The sequence below is a fragment of the Cricetulus griseus genome, chromosome 2, assembly GCF_003668045.3.
Source record: "Cricetulus griseus strain 17A/GY chromosome 2, alternate assembly CriGri-PICRH-1.0, whole genome shotgun sequence".
NCBI lineage: Eukaryota > Metazoa > Chordata > Mammalia > Rodentia > Cricetidae > Cricetulus > Cricetulus griseus.
In genome coordinates, this window is record NC_048595.1 from 119,705,413 (window position 1) to 119,725,601 (window position 20,189).

The 20,189-nt window shown below is 38.3% G+C and overlaps 1 protein-coding gene across 6 annotated transcripts; it reads right to left on the reverse strand.

The window, feature by feature from the left end:
* Positions 1-205: 205 nt before the first annotated feature.
* On the reverse strand, positions 206-18,630 carry Ccnc (cyclin C). Of its 6 annotated transcripts, none has more exons than XM_027403468.2 (13): positions 18,433-18,626; positions 17,303-17,437; positions 16,041-16,147; positions 14,954-15,038; positions 14,721-14,790; positions 13,186-13,237; positions 9,980-10,035; positions 8,667-8,702; positions 7,947-8,038; positions 6,956-7,023; positions 4,787-4,866; positions 4,445-4,563; positions 206-3,005 (listed from the first exon to the last, which is right to left on the reverse strand). In XM_027403468.2, the coding sequence occupies exons 5-13, from the start codon at positions 14,757-14,759 to the stop codon at positions 2,951-2,953; spliced, it is 597 nt and encodes a 198-aa protein (XP_027259269.1). In that variant the 5' UTR covers positions 14,760-14,790; positions 14,954-15,038; positions 16,041-16,147; positions 17,303-17,437; positions 18,433-18,626; the 3' UTR covers positions 206-2,950. The 6 variants fall into 6 exon arrangements, with proteins under 6 accessions (XP_027259269.1, XP_027259270.1, XP_035295842.1 ...); XM_027403467.2 differs by lacking the exon at positions 17,303-17,437 and adding an exon at positions 3,572-3,665 and having other exon boundaries at positions 948-3,005; positions 18,433-18,629; XM_027403469.2 differs by lacking the exon at positions 14,954-15,038 and having other exon boundaries at positions 18,433-18,629.
* Positions 18,631-20,189: the final 1,559 nt, after the last annotated feature.

Here is a 20,189-nt window from a genome sequence, read left to right on the forward strand (position 1 = left end):
TAATCGGAAATGTTGAAGTAAATAGCAGAGAAATGAATACAAGATAAAAGGAAAAGCAGGAATGGGAATGAGAGGCAGGCGGCAGGTGGGATGAGACAGGGGTCTAACATTTTCATTATTATCTGGCAGCAGCACTGTCCAATGCAAGCCACTCTGTGATTTTAAATGTCCCTACATTTAAAAAATTAAAAAGAAACAAGAAAAATTAATTTTAATAATGTTTTATTTAATTCTATGTATCCAAAATATTATCATTTAAAACACACTGGTTATAAACAAATTAAGATTTTAACATTCTTTTGCTTTGTAATAAGTACCTGAAATCCAACATGTTTGTACATTTATAGCATTATCTAAATTCAGACAAGCCAACCCTAAGTGGCTGGTGGCTATGATACTGGACAGTGTGCCTAAGACAGTAACTGATTCTGAAAAACAATACTTATCATAAGTGGGTAATACAGCAACAGCCACTATTTACTTACTAATGGAAGAGACTGCTATCTTATACAGTAGTCTAGCCAAAACAAAAAGAATCTCAATGCAATCAGCCTTCATATTCAATTACCAATTTACAGACATACAAAGGAAAAAAATAACTACATTAAATGGCGTGCTAAAGATGCCCACAGTAAAATTTAGGCTATGGGAAACGTAAAAGATGAATAAATGAAAACAGGGAATTTTTTGTTAATAACATGAAGAATCCACGAATATAAAACTAAAAGGGTTTATAGCCAGGCGTTGGTGGCACACGCCTTTAATCCCAGCACTCAGGAGGCAGAGGCAGGCGGATCTCTGTGAGTTTGAGGCCAGCCTGGTCTCCAGAGCAAGTGCCAGGATAGACTCCAAAACTACACAGAGACACCCTGCCTCAAAAAACCAAACAAACAAACAAACAAAAACCTAAAAGGATTTATAAATGAATACATAGAATGTTCTGCAACTTGCAGGGAATTAAAACTTTTAATGTAATATTTGATAATTAGTCTCATTAATTTTTAAGTAAAGTATACAAAAGTATATTAAAACTATCAAAGTCCTGTTACTTTTATAGTGTTTTAAGGTGCCATTACCTCTCAGGAGTACATACTGATGAAATAATATATCTGGAATTTTCTTCAAAACAATAATGCAAAGTAGAGATTGGTATGGAAACTGAAATAAGATGAAATTGGCTACAAATCAGTAATTGCTAAGGCTAGATCATACATGCATGGAGGCTTATTACACTGCTTTGTCTGCTCTCGTAAATTTAAAAATTTCTACAATAAGAGATTGCAAAGAAAACTATGAAGCACAGAGATTATACAAAAAAAAAAGCTTGAAGATAAAAACTATAGCTAATGACTGTGATGAGTAATCACCGAGCATGCAAGCTAAGCTCAGTTTAAACTCCTTAAGACCTAGAGAGAGCTTGTTTTCTTGCTTCTTATCCTTAAACAACCTTAGGAGGTACCACTTGGTACCAAAGTATTGTCTCCTTTCCAGCTCATCTGATCCTCTCCATAAGGAATCAAGACTTTTCTTGCAATTATTCATAAACCACATGAAATCACCTCTTTACAAAGCACAGGGGCTTTTAACATGCAGAAAGAGTCTCAGAAAACCTAAATCAAACTTAACAAAATGAATTCAAGACACTAGGAAATATAGCTGAAGAACTTAAACCTTTTATTCTTCAAATTTTAACTAGGAAGTCAATGCTTAGCAATTTTTTTTCATGACTTATCTTTTAAAAGTGCAAAATTACACATTAATATCCCAATACTCCAAGTTTCATATGTCATTCTTCAAGTCTGAAGAAAATGAGTAATTGAGGAAGTTTCAGAGATACCAGTTTCACAGATGTAGCATCTGTTCTGAAGTCTACACTCATGAAAATGAAGAAGAGCCAGTATCACACTGGCCTGAAACCTGACTAGGTTCTTCACTCAGAATACTTGCAGAACATCTGTCAGTTCTCACTAAAACACAAAATTAGACCGGCATGTGTGTATATAATAAAAATTTTCAGGACAGATTAAAGATTAACATTAAAACTTCACCAAATTTGAACTTCATTGTTTACCAAATTAAACTTTTAAAAATTCTTACTGTGAATTGATTGCAAATTACTTTTTCTTTGAGGTTTCCCAGCATTTCAAAACAGCTAATAAGTCAATCTAACCTTTAAAATGTAAACGCATACTATACATATTGCACTTTTCTAACAGGCTGGGCAAGTATCTTCTGTGATAACACAAAAAGTATTGAATAAAACACATTTTAAAAATCAGTAAGTTCTTGTTTAATCTCCCTCAAATTGTAAATAGCATTCCTAAAATATTCCAATTTTTCCTACGATTTAGTTTCTTAAATAAAGTTTTAAACTTAAACTGGGGAGGGTTGGGGGCTCTTACTGACTTTTTATGTCCTTTTTTTTTCTGGTCCCTCGATGTTCAAAGAGAATTTTAAACAAATGACATTTCATGTTTTCTGCCTTAATTTTTAACAAGCTATAAGAGGTAGGCAGATCTCTGTGAGTTCTAGGCCAGCCTAGTCTACAGAGCGAGTTCCAGGAAAGGCTCCAAAGCTACACAGAGAAACCCTGTCTCGAAAAACAAAACAAAAAGCTATTATTAATTAAAAAAAACCCTTCAATTACTATAATCAAATATTAGTGTGTGTGTATTTGTTTCTGTGTGAGAGAAGTTAACTCTGAAATGTCTGTGTATGTCTAAAATAGGTTCCCCTCAGAGCTTTACTTAATTTTATGATTAAGACTTAATAAATTACACACTAGAATCAAATTAAGTAAGGTAAACTTATTTTGTAAAAATTAAGTCAATTCCCAATATGCTTGACAGAAACAAGCTATTCATTTGCATCTGATTTCCAATGAAGACCTTACTCAAACTGTCCAATGCTTTACTTCCAAGTGGTCCACTACAGGATTCTTCAGGGTGTTTTAAGATTGGCTGTAGCTAGAGTTCTGACTTCCATTTGGACCCTGCTCTCCTTCACTGTTCAAATGGGGAAGAAAGAAATTTTATGCCAATTAAAAGATTCATTTTTAACACCTGATAGTATTACTAGTTTCTGAAGTTAATTATTCTGTGGTACTATTCTACAAAACAAAGACATTTCTGATTATAAGAGACAGGCGTAGAATAATTAAAATCCAGAAAACTACCATTTGGTTTTATGCTTTTATTCTTCTGTAACTTTGGGCCCTCATACACAAAAGCAATCTAGAAGTTAGTGTGCATATACATTCAAAGATTTAAGTTAGCGTTTGGGATTTCACTATTATTACAGGTATCACTCAACATAGAGATCACAAATTCTGGACAAATTTCCTACGAAATTAATCTGACATGTAAAACTCTATTTCTACTCTTTAGGAAAATCCAAACTGTCTTTCAAAAAAAAAAAAAAAAACCAAACCAAAACCAAAACAAACCTGCTGTCCAATGACATAATAAAATCATATGGTAATGATAACAAACCTTTATACATCAAAAAAAATATGGAAATTTCCTAGAAAAATGCTGAATATTAAAATAAAAATAACTAAAGCTGGAAATACCAGTAACTGTGACAATAGGAGATTGCCTTATCTTGTCCATCATCATCTTGCAGCTTCAGGCCCTGCCATTAGTGGAGAATCACTCAGGGAGCTTCTGTAAAAAACGCATCCAAAGGTAGCTGTTTGAATGACTGCCTTAAGCAGCTCCTCTTAACAGTTAAGCATCACTTTCTTCAAGTGTAACATCACTTTCTTCTCAAGTGTAACTGGCAGCATCTATAAATGCATCTCAGTGCTATATAACCTTTGAAGTAACAACTGAACTTACAGCATTTATTTTCCTTCTCACCGTTTTTTCTTCCTTGAATGATCTGACATACAGTGAAGGCAGAGAGCCACTCAATTAATGAACAGATTCATTTAAAACAACAAAAGCTTCTTAGCAGAGGAGGTTCGCTTTTGGCAAAATTATATGTAACTGTGTGCTATGGATCATAGGATCACTCAGAAGCCAAAATTTATTATCTTTAATATATCAGATCATGATAATTTTTGAAAATGGCTACTGAAATATATGAAATAATCATTACTGAAGGAGAGGAATACAGTCAATGGAAAGAATTATATGAGCTTTTTATCACCGAATTTCAAATAAGTTTGCCTAGTTCAGTTTCAATTATGTACAGAATGTGGCTATATGTTGAGGGATACCTGTAATAGATCTCCATTGCAATAGGAAAACTTACTAGACAGAAGATTTATCTTAAAACTGAGACATATCTCAATTTATCGAGACAGAAATTACATAAACAGAAATTAAGAAAATTTAGTATAAGTTTTTAGAAAAAGATAAAACATGACACAATCTAAGAAAAATACAATTTGAGAACACTATACAATGAAATCAAATCAGTAATTAAGTCTACAATGTACCTGTTTGGAGGTGGTTTTGGCTTCGGCATCTTACTAAGAATAGTTGCCATCTCTTTTCTCTCATCAAAATTCTTCCACTGCTCATATAGTTTTAAAATAACCCTGATTATTTCCAAAATCTAGAAGAAAATATTTGAAAGTCTTTCAGTAGCAAAACTAGCAATGTATTACCATTTAAAGAACACACATCATGCAGAGCCTGGTGGCACATGCCTTAATCCCAGCACTTGGGAGAGAGAGGCAGGTGGATTTTGATGCATTGGGGCCAGCCTGATCTACATATCAAGTTCCAAGCAAGGCAGGGCTGTATAGTAAGAGTATGTCTTCAAAAAAGAGGAGTACCTTCTCCATATCCACAGAAAGTTCTGCAAACCATTGCCTAGCATCTTTCTGTTGTACAACACAGGCTACATGTAGACAAGCTAAAAAGAAAATTAGAAACAATTGTTCAAATTTAACAGCAAACAGTCTTAGAACTAAAGATTTTCATAAAGATTTTATCTTATTTTCCAGTACTATTTTTTTAAAATATAGCTTCATGTTGAGATTACACACATACACATAAACACACACACCATTTTGTGTATCAACATTTAATAGATCGTTTACCAACTTAATGATACAGAAAAAAAAATCTCTAGCTGTAGTGTGGTTCTTCACTGTATACTGGTCACAGTGTGGGTAGCTCAAGGCAGATTTCGGGGGAAATCAGCAATGTTAATCATGCAGGGGTTGTCTCCTCAAAGGAGGAAATAAAATACCTGCTTTCCATCCAGAAAGTAGGGGTGGATATTATTAACAACCTGTTGACCTTTTGCTATCTATAGAGGCAGACCTCACCCAAATAACCCAGGATGTCTATCCCAGACTTTCCCTCCCTAGACCTATATCTTTAGCTCTCAATTAATGGAACCCATCCTTAAGGGATATAACCTAAATTTTAAAAAGCTAAATTTCACTTAAGCATTTTTGACCTTTGCAATACAGTCACGTTTGGTTAGACAAGCTTTTAAGATGGTCTTGTAGGCTGGAGAGGTGGCTCAGAGGTTAAGAGCACTGGCTGCTCTTCCAGGGTCCTGAGTTCAGTTCCCAGCAATGACATGGTGGCTCACAACCATCTATAGTGGGATCTGATGCCCTCTTCTGGCACACAGTAACATGCAGATAAAGCACTCCTATCCATAAAATAAATAAATCTTGCTGGGTGGTAGTTGCAAATGCCTTTAATCCCAGCAGAGGCAGGCGGATCTCTGTGAGTTCAAGGTCAGCCTGGTCTACAAATCGAATTCTGGGCTGGAGAGATGGCTCAGGGGTTAAGAGCACTGACTGTTCTTACCAGAGGTCCTGAGTTTAATTCCCAGCAACCACATGGTGGCTCACAACCATCTGTAATGGGATCTGGTGCCCTCTTCTGGCCTGCACTATATATATGATAAATAAATAAATCTTAAAAAAAAAAAAAAATCGAATTCCAGGACAGCCAGGGCTGTTACACAGAGAAACCCTGTCTCAAAAAATCAAAATAAATAAATAGATAAAATAATTTTTGCTAATTCAAAATACCACCAAGTCCAGTGCTTCACAAGAGTCACCAGTGCTGCAGAAGTATTCAGTTCAGCCCATGTGTGACCTGTACTACTCGTTTTTTGTTTTTTTTTTTTTTAAAGGTTTTATTTATTTAAGAGTATACAACATTCTGCTTCCATGTATATCTGCACATCAGAAGAGGGCACCTTATAAGGGATGGTTGGAAGAGCAGTTGGTGCTCTTAACCTCTGAGCCATCTCTCCAGCCCAGACCTGTACTACTCTTACTACTAAGAAAGGAGCCAGAAAAATCAACAGGAGAAGAAAAAAGGAGCAGGAACTATGAAGTGCCTAGGATGTAACAGACATTTGGTGCTCTATAGGTTGTTTCACTTAACTCTTGAAACAATTCTTTATGAAATTATTATCCATCCCACAACTTTATAAGCTCAGAAAAATTACATAATTGTTTCTACAACTGTACAGAAAGCAATGTCTCAATTTGGTCTGCTTAACTCTAGCCCATCCCTGCGTGCCTTCTCCACCCCATGGGATGCCAGCTAACTTCTAGTGACAGCAGCACAGGTGCTTCTTAAGCTCTTGAGGTTTTACTGGATCCGGAAATGGAAGTCAGAACCAGTTACTTAAGACAACTAATATCAGCAGATTTACACCCAAATTTTCCCCTTTAAGCAAACAAAAATGATGTTTAGGTACTGATTAAAATGTTTTAAATGAATTAAGGGGGGAAAACTATCAAAAAAGGGACTGAGGATTAGCAATGTATAGGGGGAAAATTATCAAAAAAAGGGACTAAGGATCAGCAATGCTAATCTGTTAATAGTACTTATTACTGAAAGCTCACATTCAAGGATTAGTCTACCACTTGATAAAAACATAAATTACAATCAGGCGAAATGTATTTTAGGATGACCTAAATAGGCAAAAACAGTTTAACCAATAAAGGCACTCCAAATTTACATACCTAAAGCTATCATGAAAGGAGGATACAGCAGACAAAGATCCGTCCTGTAGGTATCATTCACTATTCTCCTGTGGAAATGTAAATCTTATCATTACTAACAGCACAACTACTTCATTGACCATGTAACTTCTCCCAGAGAGAGCCAGATTTCCATCTTTGTGCATTTACATCCCTGTTCTACTACCGAGAAGAGTCATAAAGATGAAAACACAGAGGCCAAACAATGGATGCCTGAATGTGACAACAAAGATTCATGTATCAGTGAGCATATTTTTGATGTTGGTACCTCACAACAAATTATATAAAATAAATTTTTCATATTTTTGAAAAATAAAAAATAAAATTAAGAAGCCATTATTTGAAATGGATTTGTATTGAATCCAATCAAAAAGTACTATTTTAAGAATAAATTCTGGGTGGTGGTGGTGCACGCCTTTAATCCCAGCACTCGGGAGGCAGAGGCTGGTGGATCTCTGGGAGTTCGAGGCCAGTCTGGTCTCCACAGTGAGTTCCAGGCCAGCCTCCAAAGCTACAGAGAAACTCTGTCTTTGTAAGAATAAATTCATTGTTAATTTTCATGTGAGGTCTTATTTTTCATATGAAACATTAACAGATATACTTATCAAACAGGTAATTCAAGATATATATGACTTTATAACCTTATACCACTATAGTTATTAAAATTTTTTTGTTTTTTACTTTTTGTTTTTTCGAGACAGGGTTTCTTGGTGGCTTTGGAGGCTGTCCTGGAACTAGCTCTTGTAGACCAGGTTGGTCTCTAACTCATAGAGATCTTCCTGCCTCTGCCTCCCGAGTGCTGGGATTAAAGGTGTGCGCCACCACCACACAGCCTAGTAATTAAAATTTAACAAGCAAATATTTGCTGAATATAAAATATCTTGGGGCACTTTAAAATACTAAACCACATATTTAGTTGTCAACCCTCCTGTCTAGCAACAGGTTTCATATGAGTAACTTCTGTTCTAGTTACCATGCAAGGGGAAGCAACACGTCTTCTTGGCCCATGTCCTGCACATACTGGAGCAAAGGTCTATAAGGATGATACACTATCAAGCAACAATCCTAGAAACAGTTTAAAAACATATATGTATAAGAGCAGATTTATTACAACATAAAACAATACCATTTCCAACTAATTGTATTTAAAATTAATTTCTCTATCTCATACTTGCTTCTTCCTTCTTATTCTTTTGCTCACATATGACCTGAGCTACTGTGATAGTGAAGGAAATGCTCTCTCTGGAATATACCTTGGTAAATCAGTAGGCAGCCAGTCAACATCCACTCTTGCCCTCAGAGACTCAAAGTGTCACACCTGCAACACACTGACACCTCTCACTAGACTATAAAGCCATAGTCCCAACGGAGGAGCAGAATTCTGCCAAAGACATAATCTGTCTTTAGTTCTGTGTGTGTGCACGCACACACAAATTGCACACAGTTTGCAGTGGTTTAACTTCCTGGCTTATTTGCTTGTAATCCTGATTATAGCTATAATAAAATTTTAAAAAATTTCCAGAGCCCAAGTAAGATATACAAATTATTTTACAGGCATCAGAAGGAAAAATAGGTGATAATGCTACTATAGTTCTATGATTTTGCCATCACATATCATTTAGATAAATTTAAAATTTATCTCCCTTCAGAACAATTCATTAAGTTTTACTGTATTATGGAAAAATATACATACCATTAATTCTAAAAGGTAAAATTCACATTCTAGTATCTGTTAAAAGAAATTATCCAGTGAAAATAAGCATAATTACATAAATACTCTTTTTTTAAAAGTAACAATTTACAGACACAGATAAATTAAAGAATTTACCAGTCTTATATAAAGTTTCTAAATCATGAAAATAAACACAGTAACTTACATTAGCATTAACATTCACAATTATTATTATTATTATTATTATTATTATTATTATTATTATTATTTTATTATTTTGGTTTTTCGAGATAGGGTTTCTCTGTGTAGCTTTGGAACCACTCCTGGCACTCACTCTGCAGACTAGGCTGCCCTGGAACTCACAGAGATCACCAGTTTCTGCCTATGCCTCCCAAGTGCTGCGACTAAAGGCATGAGCCACTACTGCCCGGCAAAATACAAGTTACGAGTTTTGTTTATTTTTTTCGGACAGGGCCTGACTGTCTACACGGGCTAGCCTCAAAGACACAGAGATTTACCTGCCTCTGCCTCACGAGTGCTAGGAGTAAACAGCAAATATGGAGTCCTGGCAAAAATAGCATTTTACTGTTATATGTTTTAAATCCTTTTAAGGAAAAGGCAGTATCATTATATTCTTCTTTGGGGGGATGGAAGTAACATGGAATTGAACCCAAAGTCTCAAATATGCTAAGAATTTACTCTACTACTGAGCTACAACCCCAGAATTCTTTTGATTTAAAAAAAAAAAAAACCCTATTAGAAAGTTTAAAAAGCTTAAATTTAAGCCAGGCATGTGGCACATGCCTTTAATTCCAGCATCAGGTGGCAAAGTCCAGCCTGATCTACACAGACAAACCCTGTCTCAAAACAAACAAAAAACAACAACAAAAAACTAATCACCCACCAACAAAAATTTTCTAAACTTCCTAATGTGATTTAACTGTCATCCATGATTAATAATCACTATTGTTAAGTATTACCAGGACCAGGCGTTGGTGGCGCATGCCTTTAATCCCAGCACTTGGGAGGCAGAGGCAGGCGGATCTCTGTGAGTTTGAGGCCAGCCTGGTCTCCAGAGCAAGTGCCAGGATAGGCTCCAAAGCTACACAGAGAAGCCCTGTCTCGGAAAAACCAAAAAAAAAAAAAAACCAAAAAAAAAAAAACAACAACAAAAAAAACCTATTACCAGAAAAATAGAGAGAAGTTACTGAGATTTAATATAAGATAATGTCTATATTTTACAGTACTTGAAACTTCCATTTCTAAGAGACTATGAAGTTTATTCTAACATAAAATGGAGTTAGTTAATACAGAATTTTCTATAATATACTTACATGATTCATCCTGTAAGGAAATTCCTTTGGAAAGGCATATGAAAATCTAGTTTTTACTATAAGAAACAAAACAAAACAATTAAAACCAAGAAAATGCCAACATGAAATTTGTTCAAAATGTCTTTAATGTAGCATAAAATGTTAGAAGGTATGCTGTATTTATTGCTTACAGGAGGAGCTCTCACAAATACTTCAAAAGGCATAAATACATAAGTGTATTTATAAACAAATACATAAATACACTTATGTATTAATTTATTGCTTTTTAGATTTTGAGACAAGGGATCATTATGTACCCTTGGCTGGCCTGGAACCTGCTATGTAGGCTAGGCAGGCCTCAAGGTAATAGAGACCTGTTGGCCTCTGCCTTGGGCTGGTATTACAGGCATGCACCACCACACCTTGTCAAAACACATTTTAATAAAAGCAGCATGATACATGCAAAGTCCCTAGGTCATTTTCTTATACAACATAGTTACCGTTTGTAGTCACTTATAAAGCACAAATGAAAAACCACTGTTAACTATCACCTCAACAAGTTATGAGTTACACATACTTACTACTGAGAAAATTGTATTCCAGTCATTAGGTTCAAATACTCAAACCAATTAAGGTAGCAACGGGCAGTTCCAGCAGCTCTGGTTTATAATTTCTTCCATTGGTACAAGTGACTTCTTTCACTAAACTAAGAGGAATTCTGTGCATTTTATGTATTACATTTCAACAAGGAAAATAATGTCTGTACAGGACTGGCATAGTGGTGCATGCTTTTAATCTCAGCAATTGGGAGGCAGGCTAATCTCTGAGTCTGAGGCCAGTCTGGTCTAGATCCCATTTCGAAAAACTTTGTGATTGATACATATCATTAAGCCTGGACTTAGAGACACCTAACACCTCCAGCGAGATTAGATTTACATTATGATGTCAGCTTCTACCCCACTTAATGCTAAAATGGTAAAATCCACTTTTGTTTGTTGTTTTTTTTTTGAGACAGGGTTTCTTTGTATAGCCCTGGCTGTCCTGGAACTCACTCTGTAGACCAGGCAGGCCTTGAACTCAAGAGATCCACCTTACTCTACCTCCCAAGGGCTGGAATTAAAGGTGTATGCTACCACCACCAGATCCACATTTTAAAAACATACTATTTATCCTGTGTTTGTGCATGCACACACATGTACACCATAATGTGAGTGCAATTCAGAGGACATTTTATAGGCCCTAGGGATCAAACCCAGGTCATCTGGTTGAGCCACCTCTCCAAGGCTAGGCAGTAAAATTCTCTCTCAAAAAAATTAAAACAAAACAGATAATTTGCACGCTTAAGTCCTAATCCCTACTACCTCAGAAGGGGATTATACCTGGAGAAACCTTTACAGCAATGAAGAGGTTTAGTAGTTAAGAACACTCACTGCTCTTGCAGATGACCAGAGTTCAGTTTTCAACCCATGTGAGGCAGTTCACATCTGCCTGTAACTACAGCTTCAGGGAATGCAACATTCTTTTTTGTCTTCTTCAGATGCCCATATGCACATGCACAGGCAAACACTAAACACATACATAACTCATTTTTTAAAAGAGGTAAAGGTTAAATTAGGTCATAAGAGTGGGACGTAATTCTACAGGAATGCTTGATGTGGTTTGACATAAAATATCTCCATGACTCATGTTGAAGGCTAAGCCATAGCTGGAGGATGCAATCACTGACAGGTGGTATTTCACTGAATCACTGAAAGATGAAGTTTCTGAACACTGATGGAATCATAACTGAACATCCAAATGGGAGGTGGTAGAGCTGTGGTGGTAGGGTCTAATTAGAGGACGAGGATCCCTGGCAGATTGTCACTCAAGAAATACTTCTCGACCTCAGTCTCCTCCACTCTTTCTGCTTCTTGGCCATCATGACATAAGTACTCTCCTCTGTTACACCCTTTTATTGTGACATTTCTGCCTCACCAGAGGCCTAACAATGATGGGAGCAGCAAACCACAGACAGAAACTTCTGAAGGTATGAGTCAAAACGAACCCTTCCTTTAAAACTGCTTCACAAAAAAAAAAAAAAAAAAAAAAAAAGCCAACAACTAAAACTGCTTCACTCAATACAGCTCATTATTATTATTTTTTTTTTACCACTGAAAAGGATTATTTTAAACTAGGCATGGTAGCCCACACCCATAATCTCACCAGGAGATTAACAATCCTTCTTGGTAGGTAGAAGCTGGAAAAGCCCAAGTTTCACATAAGACGCTGTCTCAAAAAAAAAAAAATATCATAACGAAAGTAAAAAATGTGTTGTATAGGCTGGAGACTTGGCTTGGCTCAGTGGTTAAGAATTCTTCTTGTTGCTGAGGACCCAGGTTCAATTCCCAGCATCCACAAGGAGGCTCACCACCTCCCTAGGCACCAAGTCCTGTTGGGACCCTGCTGGGTGACCTAAGGTGCCCTTGGAGTTCTCTGTCCACTTCGAGATTAGGCATTCATTTCCCTCCTTCCACCTAGGCCTGTATGCAAACTATCTGCCCATTGCCGAGGGGCTTGGGGACATGGACCTTGGTCTGAGTAAATTTCTACTGTGACAGCTGTTGGTATATAAGTCTACTCCCCTCTGAAATAAACTGGCATTCTCCTTGCAACAATGAGCCACTGTCTTGTCTTTATTTAACCCTCAGATTCCCTTGCCCGAACCTGTGAAATGTTGTAACACTGGCCATTATTACAAAGTACAAATGTTTGCACAGAGACACATCCAGGCAAAACACTCATACACATAAAATAGTAATAATAAATCAAAGAAGAGACATTTTGGGGATGGAGAGATGGCTCAGCAGTTAAGAGCTCTGGCTGCTCTTCAAAGGACCTGGATTCAATTCCCAACAACTACATGGCAGCTCACACCTGTCCATAATCCCAGTTCCAGGGCTTCTGACAGCCTCACATAGGCATACATGCAGGCAAAACACCAATGAACATAAAATAAAAACAACTCCTTTACCTCTACCCTCCTAAGCACTGAGATTACAGGTCTACACCCTACATCAGTAAAAAACATCTTTTCAGACATTTTTTTTTTCCTGTCTAATATGCTAAGGATATTCTTTGGCACTGTAATAAATTCACCTACACTTGGGTCATAAACAAAACAAAATCTGTATGTTACAAAGCCTTCTTTGGATTTCATCTTTAAAGCAGAATACACTTTTTGCACTTACATACAGAAGTAGTAGCAGCGATCAATCTTGTATTTGAGACCACACCAAATTCCTAGAGAAAAGTGAATGAGATCAAGTACTTACTAACCCAGTAAATATTAAAGATATCTGAGATCTATTCAGAAACAGTTTTTCCAAGCTCCTCTCATGTTTACAGTCTGTTCAGTTGCTACCTACTTAATGGATGAAGCATTTAAATTTCTAAATGTATTACCTTTCCTTAAAATTTCAATAATTTGGGTTGGAGTATAGCTCAGAAGTATATTGTATATTGTATATTGCTTATCCAGAATGTTCAATCCTTAGCACAATTAATCAGCCAACCAACCAATCAATAAATAAATGCTGATACTACTCAGAAGACCAAACACCAACAGTTCTGAAAGAATGAAACAGTTATAATGAAATATAAGGCTTTGTAGGTAAGTTATTTTCTTTTCAACCTGATATACTACCATCATAAAATAGCTAAAGTTTATCATGTAATGTACTTAATACTCGCATTTAATTTCAGATAAACCACTTAAGATTCCTAAACCATTCACTTAATATGAATGTAAAAAAAAACAAGAATGGTCCTTTATTTAATAAAACTATTCAAATACCTTTAATTAAAAATCTGTAATCTAAGGGGGGCAGTGGTGATGCCTTTAATCCTAGCACTAGGGAGACAGAGACAGGAGGATCTCTGTGAGTTTGAGGCCATCCTGGTCTATGCCTTAGTTTCCTCATTTATAAAATGGGATGTAAATGTTACAACTCTAAGGGGAAAGACTTCCCTTATGACAGTGTTGACAGTTCTGAAGAGAAGTACCCCCAATGGTGGTATCACAGCTGAGGGGAAAGGCTTACCTAATGCAGGCATTGTCAGCTGAGGGGGAAGGTTTCCTCAATGAAAGTACTACAGCTCTGAGAGGAAAGGCTTCCCCCATAGAAGTGCTGCATGTCTAAAGGGAAAGGCATCCCGGCAATCAGGAGCCAAGGCATTCTACAAAGTCACGCTGCACAACAAACCTCACACAAGAGATTTATTGGGAGGGAAGGAAAACCCAGGAGGGTGGCTGCCTCTGCTTGGATGAGAAGCAGTAGGGAACTGAGTAGAAGGCAGGCTTTATATAGGGTTTCTTGGTGAGCAGAGAATTCCAGGGTAGTATGGAATTGGTGGGATTTTTGTGGCCTGATTTTGTGCAAGCTCAGGGACTGGTGGATTCTTTTTCTTAATCTTGGTCTCAGGTTATTTAAGAGTCAAGGTGTTCTCTCCCTGGCTCTGGTCTCAGATCAAGTCAAGGTCAAGGCCCTTTTACCCTATTGCTATATACTCTACAGTTATAGGATTAAACAAAAACTTATAGTCTCATTAAAGCATCTGATACATAGTAAGTGCCATATTTATTAAATATATAAAATTACTTGCAAGATGTATGTATTATCTTGTATAAATTACCCCTTAAGATTATCCATACAAAGGCAATATAAAAAAAGATTAACTGTACATAATATTATAGGTTGATGAAGAGCAAAAAATTGTTTTATACCTCTACTTTGGATGCCAGAAACACACATGTAGGAGCCATTAATACAGGATCTATACTTTTCAGAGAATACCTAAAACATGATTAGACAAGAGTTAAATTATGTCCATTTAGAAGACACACTGGGTAATCAGGCAATCATAATTCTATAGCAATCAAGTGACTTACTTATATATGGCATATGGAAATCAGAAGAGAACCTCAAACAGGCTAACAAAAAAATAAAACAGCCATACCTGGCATAGAACCTCTTGAAATAGACTGTAGCAGTAGCAATAACCTGTTGTCTTAATTTAAGATGTTCACCTAATGCTTGGATGACTAAAAGGGAAATAATAAAATTTTAATGTTTCACCTGGCACCATTATAGTAACATTAATAACATTAACTTTTAACAGTAATTTCTACATGTTAGAATTATGTCCACTCATAGCTAGGCACTCTCTGACACCCTCTGATCCACAGCTGCCTAAGACTTGCAAATATAGCAACATGCAAAACCAAGAAATAGAAACCACCTACAAGTTATCTTGCTATAAGGAAGTTGACTATCAAATATTCCTTTTAATACTTTTCAGATTATTTTCATAAAAAGTCCTAACTCTTGCAGAAGACCCAAGTTCCATTCCCAGCACCCACATGGTGGCTCACAATCATTTGTAACTCCAGTCCCTAGGGATCCAAGCCTCCTTGTCACTATATAACATATAGTGCACAGATACACATGCAGGCAAAATACCCATACATAAAAAAAAATAAAATTTATTTTAAAAAATACCAGGCAACAAAGCTATCCCAGCAGAGTAAAGGTCTCCTGACTAAACCCCCTTCTTTTTTTTTTGTTTTTTGTTTTTTGTTTTTTGTTTTTAGAGACAGGGTTTCTTTATGGCTTTGGAGGCTGTCCTGGAACTAGCTCTTATAGACCATACTGGTCTTGAACTCACAGAGATCCACCTGCCTCTGCCTCCCAAGTTCTGGGATTAAAGGCATTCACCACCACCACCCCGATTTAAACCCCCTTCTTCCTAATGTAAAATTATAAGGTAAAAATGACAACTACAGGATGCCAATTTAAAGAATTACTTATTTTTACTTTGTCTTAACCAACCTTAAAAGAGGCCGCACTAGAAATACCCAAGGACATTAGCTAACACTGTGCTTCCAACACATAAAGTGCAAAAAGTGTTACCAAGCACACTAAAACGATAAATGTATAAATAAGAACATTAACTATAGACTGCAATAATCCATTGAAAATTACCACAAACAAGTCTCAAAGGTGACCAGCTATACTATACTACTTCAACCAACTTAAAATTGTACCATTTGTAAAAAATATTTGTAACTTCCAATACTCTTCTTCTGAGAGAAATTTTAAGTCCTTCTGGCGCTCTTTCAACAGATCTTGTTTATCCAAAATCCACTGCAAACTGGAAAAAGTAAAGAAGATAATAAAACACAGTGTAGAACGCCAACAAGCAAAAGCACCTAAAACTTTTTAAGATTTAACAAGCTGATCTATTCTAAGAAGTACATTCCTTTTTTTCTCCTCTGAGACAGGGTTTCTCTTGTAGTCATGGCTGTCCTGGAACTCACTTCTGTAGACCAGGCTGGCTTCACATTCAGAGATCCACCTGCCAACAACACCTCACCCCCATCACTGCTAGGTTTAAAGGCATGTGGTAACATACCCAGCTTCTTCTTCTTTGGAGGTACATCCGTAAAAGACAATGTCTGGATAGAAATATATCAGAGGTAGACAAAGCACTAGCCTATCTCTGAAATACACACACACACACACACACACACACACACACACACACACACACTCACTCACACACACACACACACACACACACACACACACACACACACACACACACTCTTAGCATTAATTCTTCTAAATAGGTCTCTAAAATATTGAGTAAATTATATAAAACAATGAAAATCTTGAGTCCTTCAACACATGTTCACCCATTTTAAGCAGATTCTGCCTCAGAGGAAAATAAATATTTTTCTAATGAGATTTTTTTTTTCAACCAGAATTTTCACTATCATCCCTCAAGTTTCACAGTCTTGTCGACAAACCAATTTAATCCCTTTGGTTCTTGACACTACTTGTTGACTGTTTTGCTGACTATCTTCAAATAATTCTGTGTCAGTTTGCTGTGTTTGACTCTCATTCAGTCTGGTCACTAAATAAGGATGTCATTTTAAACTCTCAGGGGAGTCACTCATATGATTTCTCTAGCTTTTCAGCAGCTCACCTACAGTCTCAGCAGGAAAAAATAGGAGAACTTGAGGGCAAAGAATTGGCTTTAATCCCAGCACTCTGGAGACAGAGGCAGGCGGATCTCTGTGAGTTAGAGACAAGTCTTGTCTACAAGAGCTAGTTCCAGGACTTGGGCGCGCGCGGGGGGGGGGGGGGGAGGATATGTCTCTTGATGTTTTTCAAAGGCTCTCTACTTTTTTCCAGACTTCTTTCATACTGTCATTTGTACAAAGAGCCAGCACACTGGTTCTCGAAACCCTTGATACAAAGGCCCTTCCTCAAAGATAGATTCTTACTATACCCAAAGACTTACTGTCTGTTCCAGTATTACGTCACTGAGACAGACGATGAAGGCAGTCCAAGTGCCAGAATTACAGGCTCCAACTTAATTCCGCCTTTTTGAGTCATCTCCTTCTGTATTTCAACTTCATCTAAAACATCTCAGTGACTGTAAACAACCAGAAATACTATGTCGCATAGTGATGCTCCACGAGCAGCTCATCTCCCTAAAATCACTTTGTAGCAAGAGAAAACATGCTTTCCAGAAACAGGTTTACAAACTCACTGTTTCCTTCTTCCCCGTTCTTGGGGTAAAGAGGAAAAGGAGCCAATCCAATTCACAGAACTAAAATTTCGTTAGTTTCTTCACCCTAAGATTTACTTAAGCTACGATGTCTTGTATTAAGTCCCGTTCAGTTTTTAAGTATTCAGTGAAAAACCTGCTCAAAGCTTAGCCAGATCACACAACCTCGCTGCACGTTTAACCAATGCATTTAGAGAGAAATGTCTCAAATATTACTTTAGCCCTTCCATGACCACTGACAGGCAGGCACCCGAATTCACTCATTTAAATGGTTCAAGGAATAGATAAAACCTGAGAAATACACACTTTTAACGCAAAACAGAAGACACTGGCTAATGAATGAAAATGCATACATGTTGAGAGCAACTGCGCTCTCTATATTCTAGGGGCATAAACGTCTACTGAGAAGCCGGGAAGTGGTGGCGCACGACTCAGGAGGAAGAGGCAGGGGCAAACAAACCAACAAACCAAAAACCGGATCGACAATCTAGGCAATATTAGATCTGCAAGTAAGGCGAATGACAAGAGATTGTAACGTCTTTGCTCTCAACAAGACCTAGCAAAAGCAACCCATACCCGTCCGAACAGGCTACAACGTGCCTGTGCCCACATCATCCCACTCACAGCTAACCCCCAAATACAAACTGAAACAGCCTCAGTCTTCCGTCGGACACCTGTCCTCTCGCCCATCCTTCAGGCTCACCCAGCCCCCGAGGCTCCGAGGCCCGCCAACAAGCTCGCCTAGCTTCCCCGGGAGGGCTCGCCCACACTCCAAGATCCGCAGGCCCTAGGGAGTCGCAGGCCCAGTCCTCCCCGGGCCCCAGAACCAGTCCCGCGGGAGCAAACGGAAGCTCACTCACTAGTGGGAGCTCTGCCAGAAGTTCCCTGCCATGGAATACTGCGGGCCCTGATACAAAAGCACCAGCCAGCAGAGCGGCCCACGGAGCCACCATAGACCCAGTCCAGCCGGGCGCGCTCCTCAACCAGGCTGGCTGGGCTGAGCTCCGCAGCGACCGCCGCCGGAGGAAGAGAACAGCGCCGTCGTCGCCTAGACGCCGGTCCGCAACACGGAATTGCGTACACCGGTTCCGGATGACAAAAGTTCCGGCCCGCCTTAGCGCCGGAGAAAGCGAGCAGACAGACACGAGAGAGGCCGGAGGCCGGAGACCGGAACTAGAGCAAGCAGAGGCGGAAGCTCGCGGTGGAGAGCCGCTCTCCCGAGAGCTCCGCCCTAGAGCAGGCACCTTCTGGATTTCTGCTGCTTTGCAGTTTTTCTTCTGGATCCGTCTAGGCATCTTGCTAACCCACCTAGAATAGTACTGTGGCATTGTAAGAAAGCGTAACATATGTGTGATTGCTCGTTTTCCTAGCATTGGAAGGAGAAATAGATTTAAGCGCTCTTAGTGACTTCTGCCGGAGCTGAGCCTAACGAGTTAATGGGTTTTCGTGTGGACATTTTAGAATAGCAGCAATCTTTTAATGTCAGAGCCATCGTTTGTCCACCTGAAAACATATGGGCGTATGAATACACATCTAGCCACACGGATGCACATGCATGCCCCAAAATTGAAATACTACAGAAATGCAATAATTTAGTTTTACAGAACGAGCAATAGCGAGTTTCTATTATTGTAACATGCACTCAGTACCTCACTTCAGTGGCTGAGGCAGGGACAGTAGGAATTTCAGGTCAGTCCTTGTTTCCTGCCTCCAGAATGCCAGGATTAAAGGCGTGTGCCACCATGCCGGGGCCTACTCTTAGCTTCTATTACATAAGAAAGCCTAAATTACAGTACAGATGAAAAAGAACTTGGTTTTAGTTAACACGGTGCTGTCTTGATATGAGAAAGAACTTCTCTGTCTGACCACTAGCTCCTGATACATAAAACAGTTATCTCTGCAGTGACCGATGATTGTGTTGATTTACAGTACTAGTTCATACAGTTTGGGGGGAATTTCAGGGTTCACTTTTTGGATTCAGTTAGTTGGGAATGGCTGTTGAAGAACAAAATATGTATCAATAAAAAATGTTAGGAGAGGCTAGACAGATGGCTCAGAAGTTGAGTGTGTTTGTGGCTCTGTCAGAAGACTAGAGTTAGTTCCCAGCACACACATCAGGTGGCTTATAACCACCTGCTGCAATGGCCAGCCCCAGGGGATCAACAATTTCTAGCCGCCATGGGTAGCTGCATGTACTGTGCATGTCTACACACACACACACACACACACACACACACACCTTTAAATTTTATTTTTAATTGAAATTTAATTATATTACATCATTTCTCTCCTTCCTCTTCCCCCTCCTTGAGTGGATTGACAGTCTGGTTAGTTCCGACCCCTATGTAGTATGGGGGTCAGGGGTCTAAGCATAACCAGCAATCCTGGCCAGTTTCTAACTGGGATTAACTTGAGAGGTGGGACTCTGGCCCAGGTATGTTAAATGCTTTTGAAGGGGAGAGGTGGTTGGAGCCTTAGCCCACGAAGGAGATCTTTGTTGAGACCCAAAGTTCTGGGAGCCTGGGGGGCGGGCAGTTTTTTTCTGGATAGTAATTCTATATCCAGAGTCCTTTCCTGTGGCATAGAGTCATCAGGTTCTCCCTATTTCCCAAAGCCG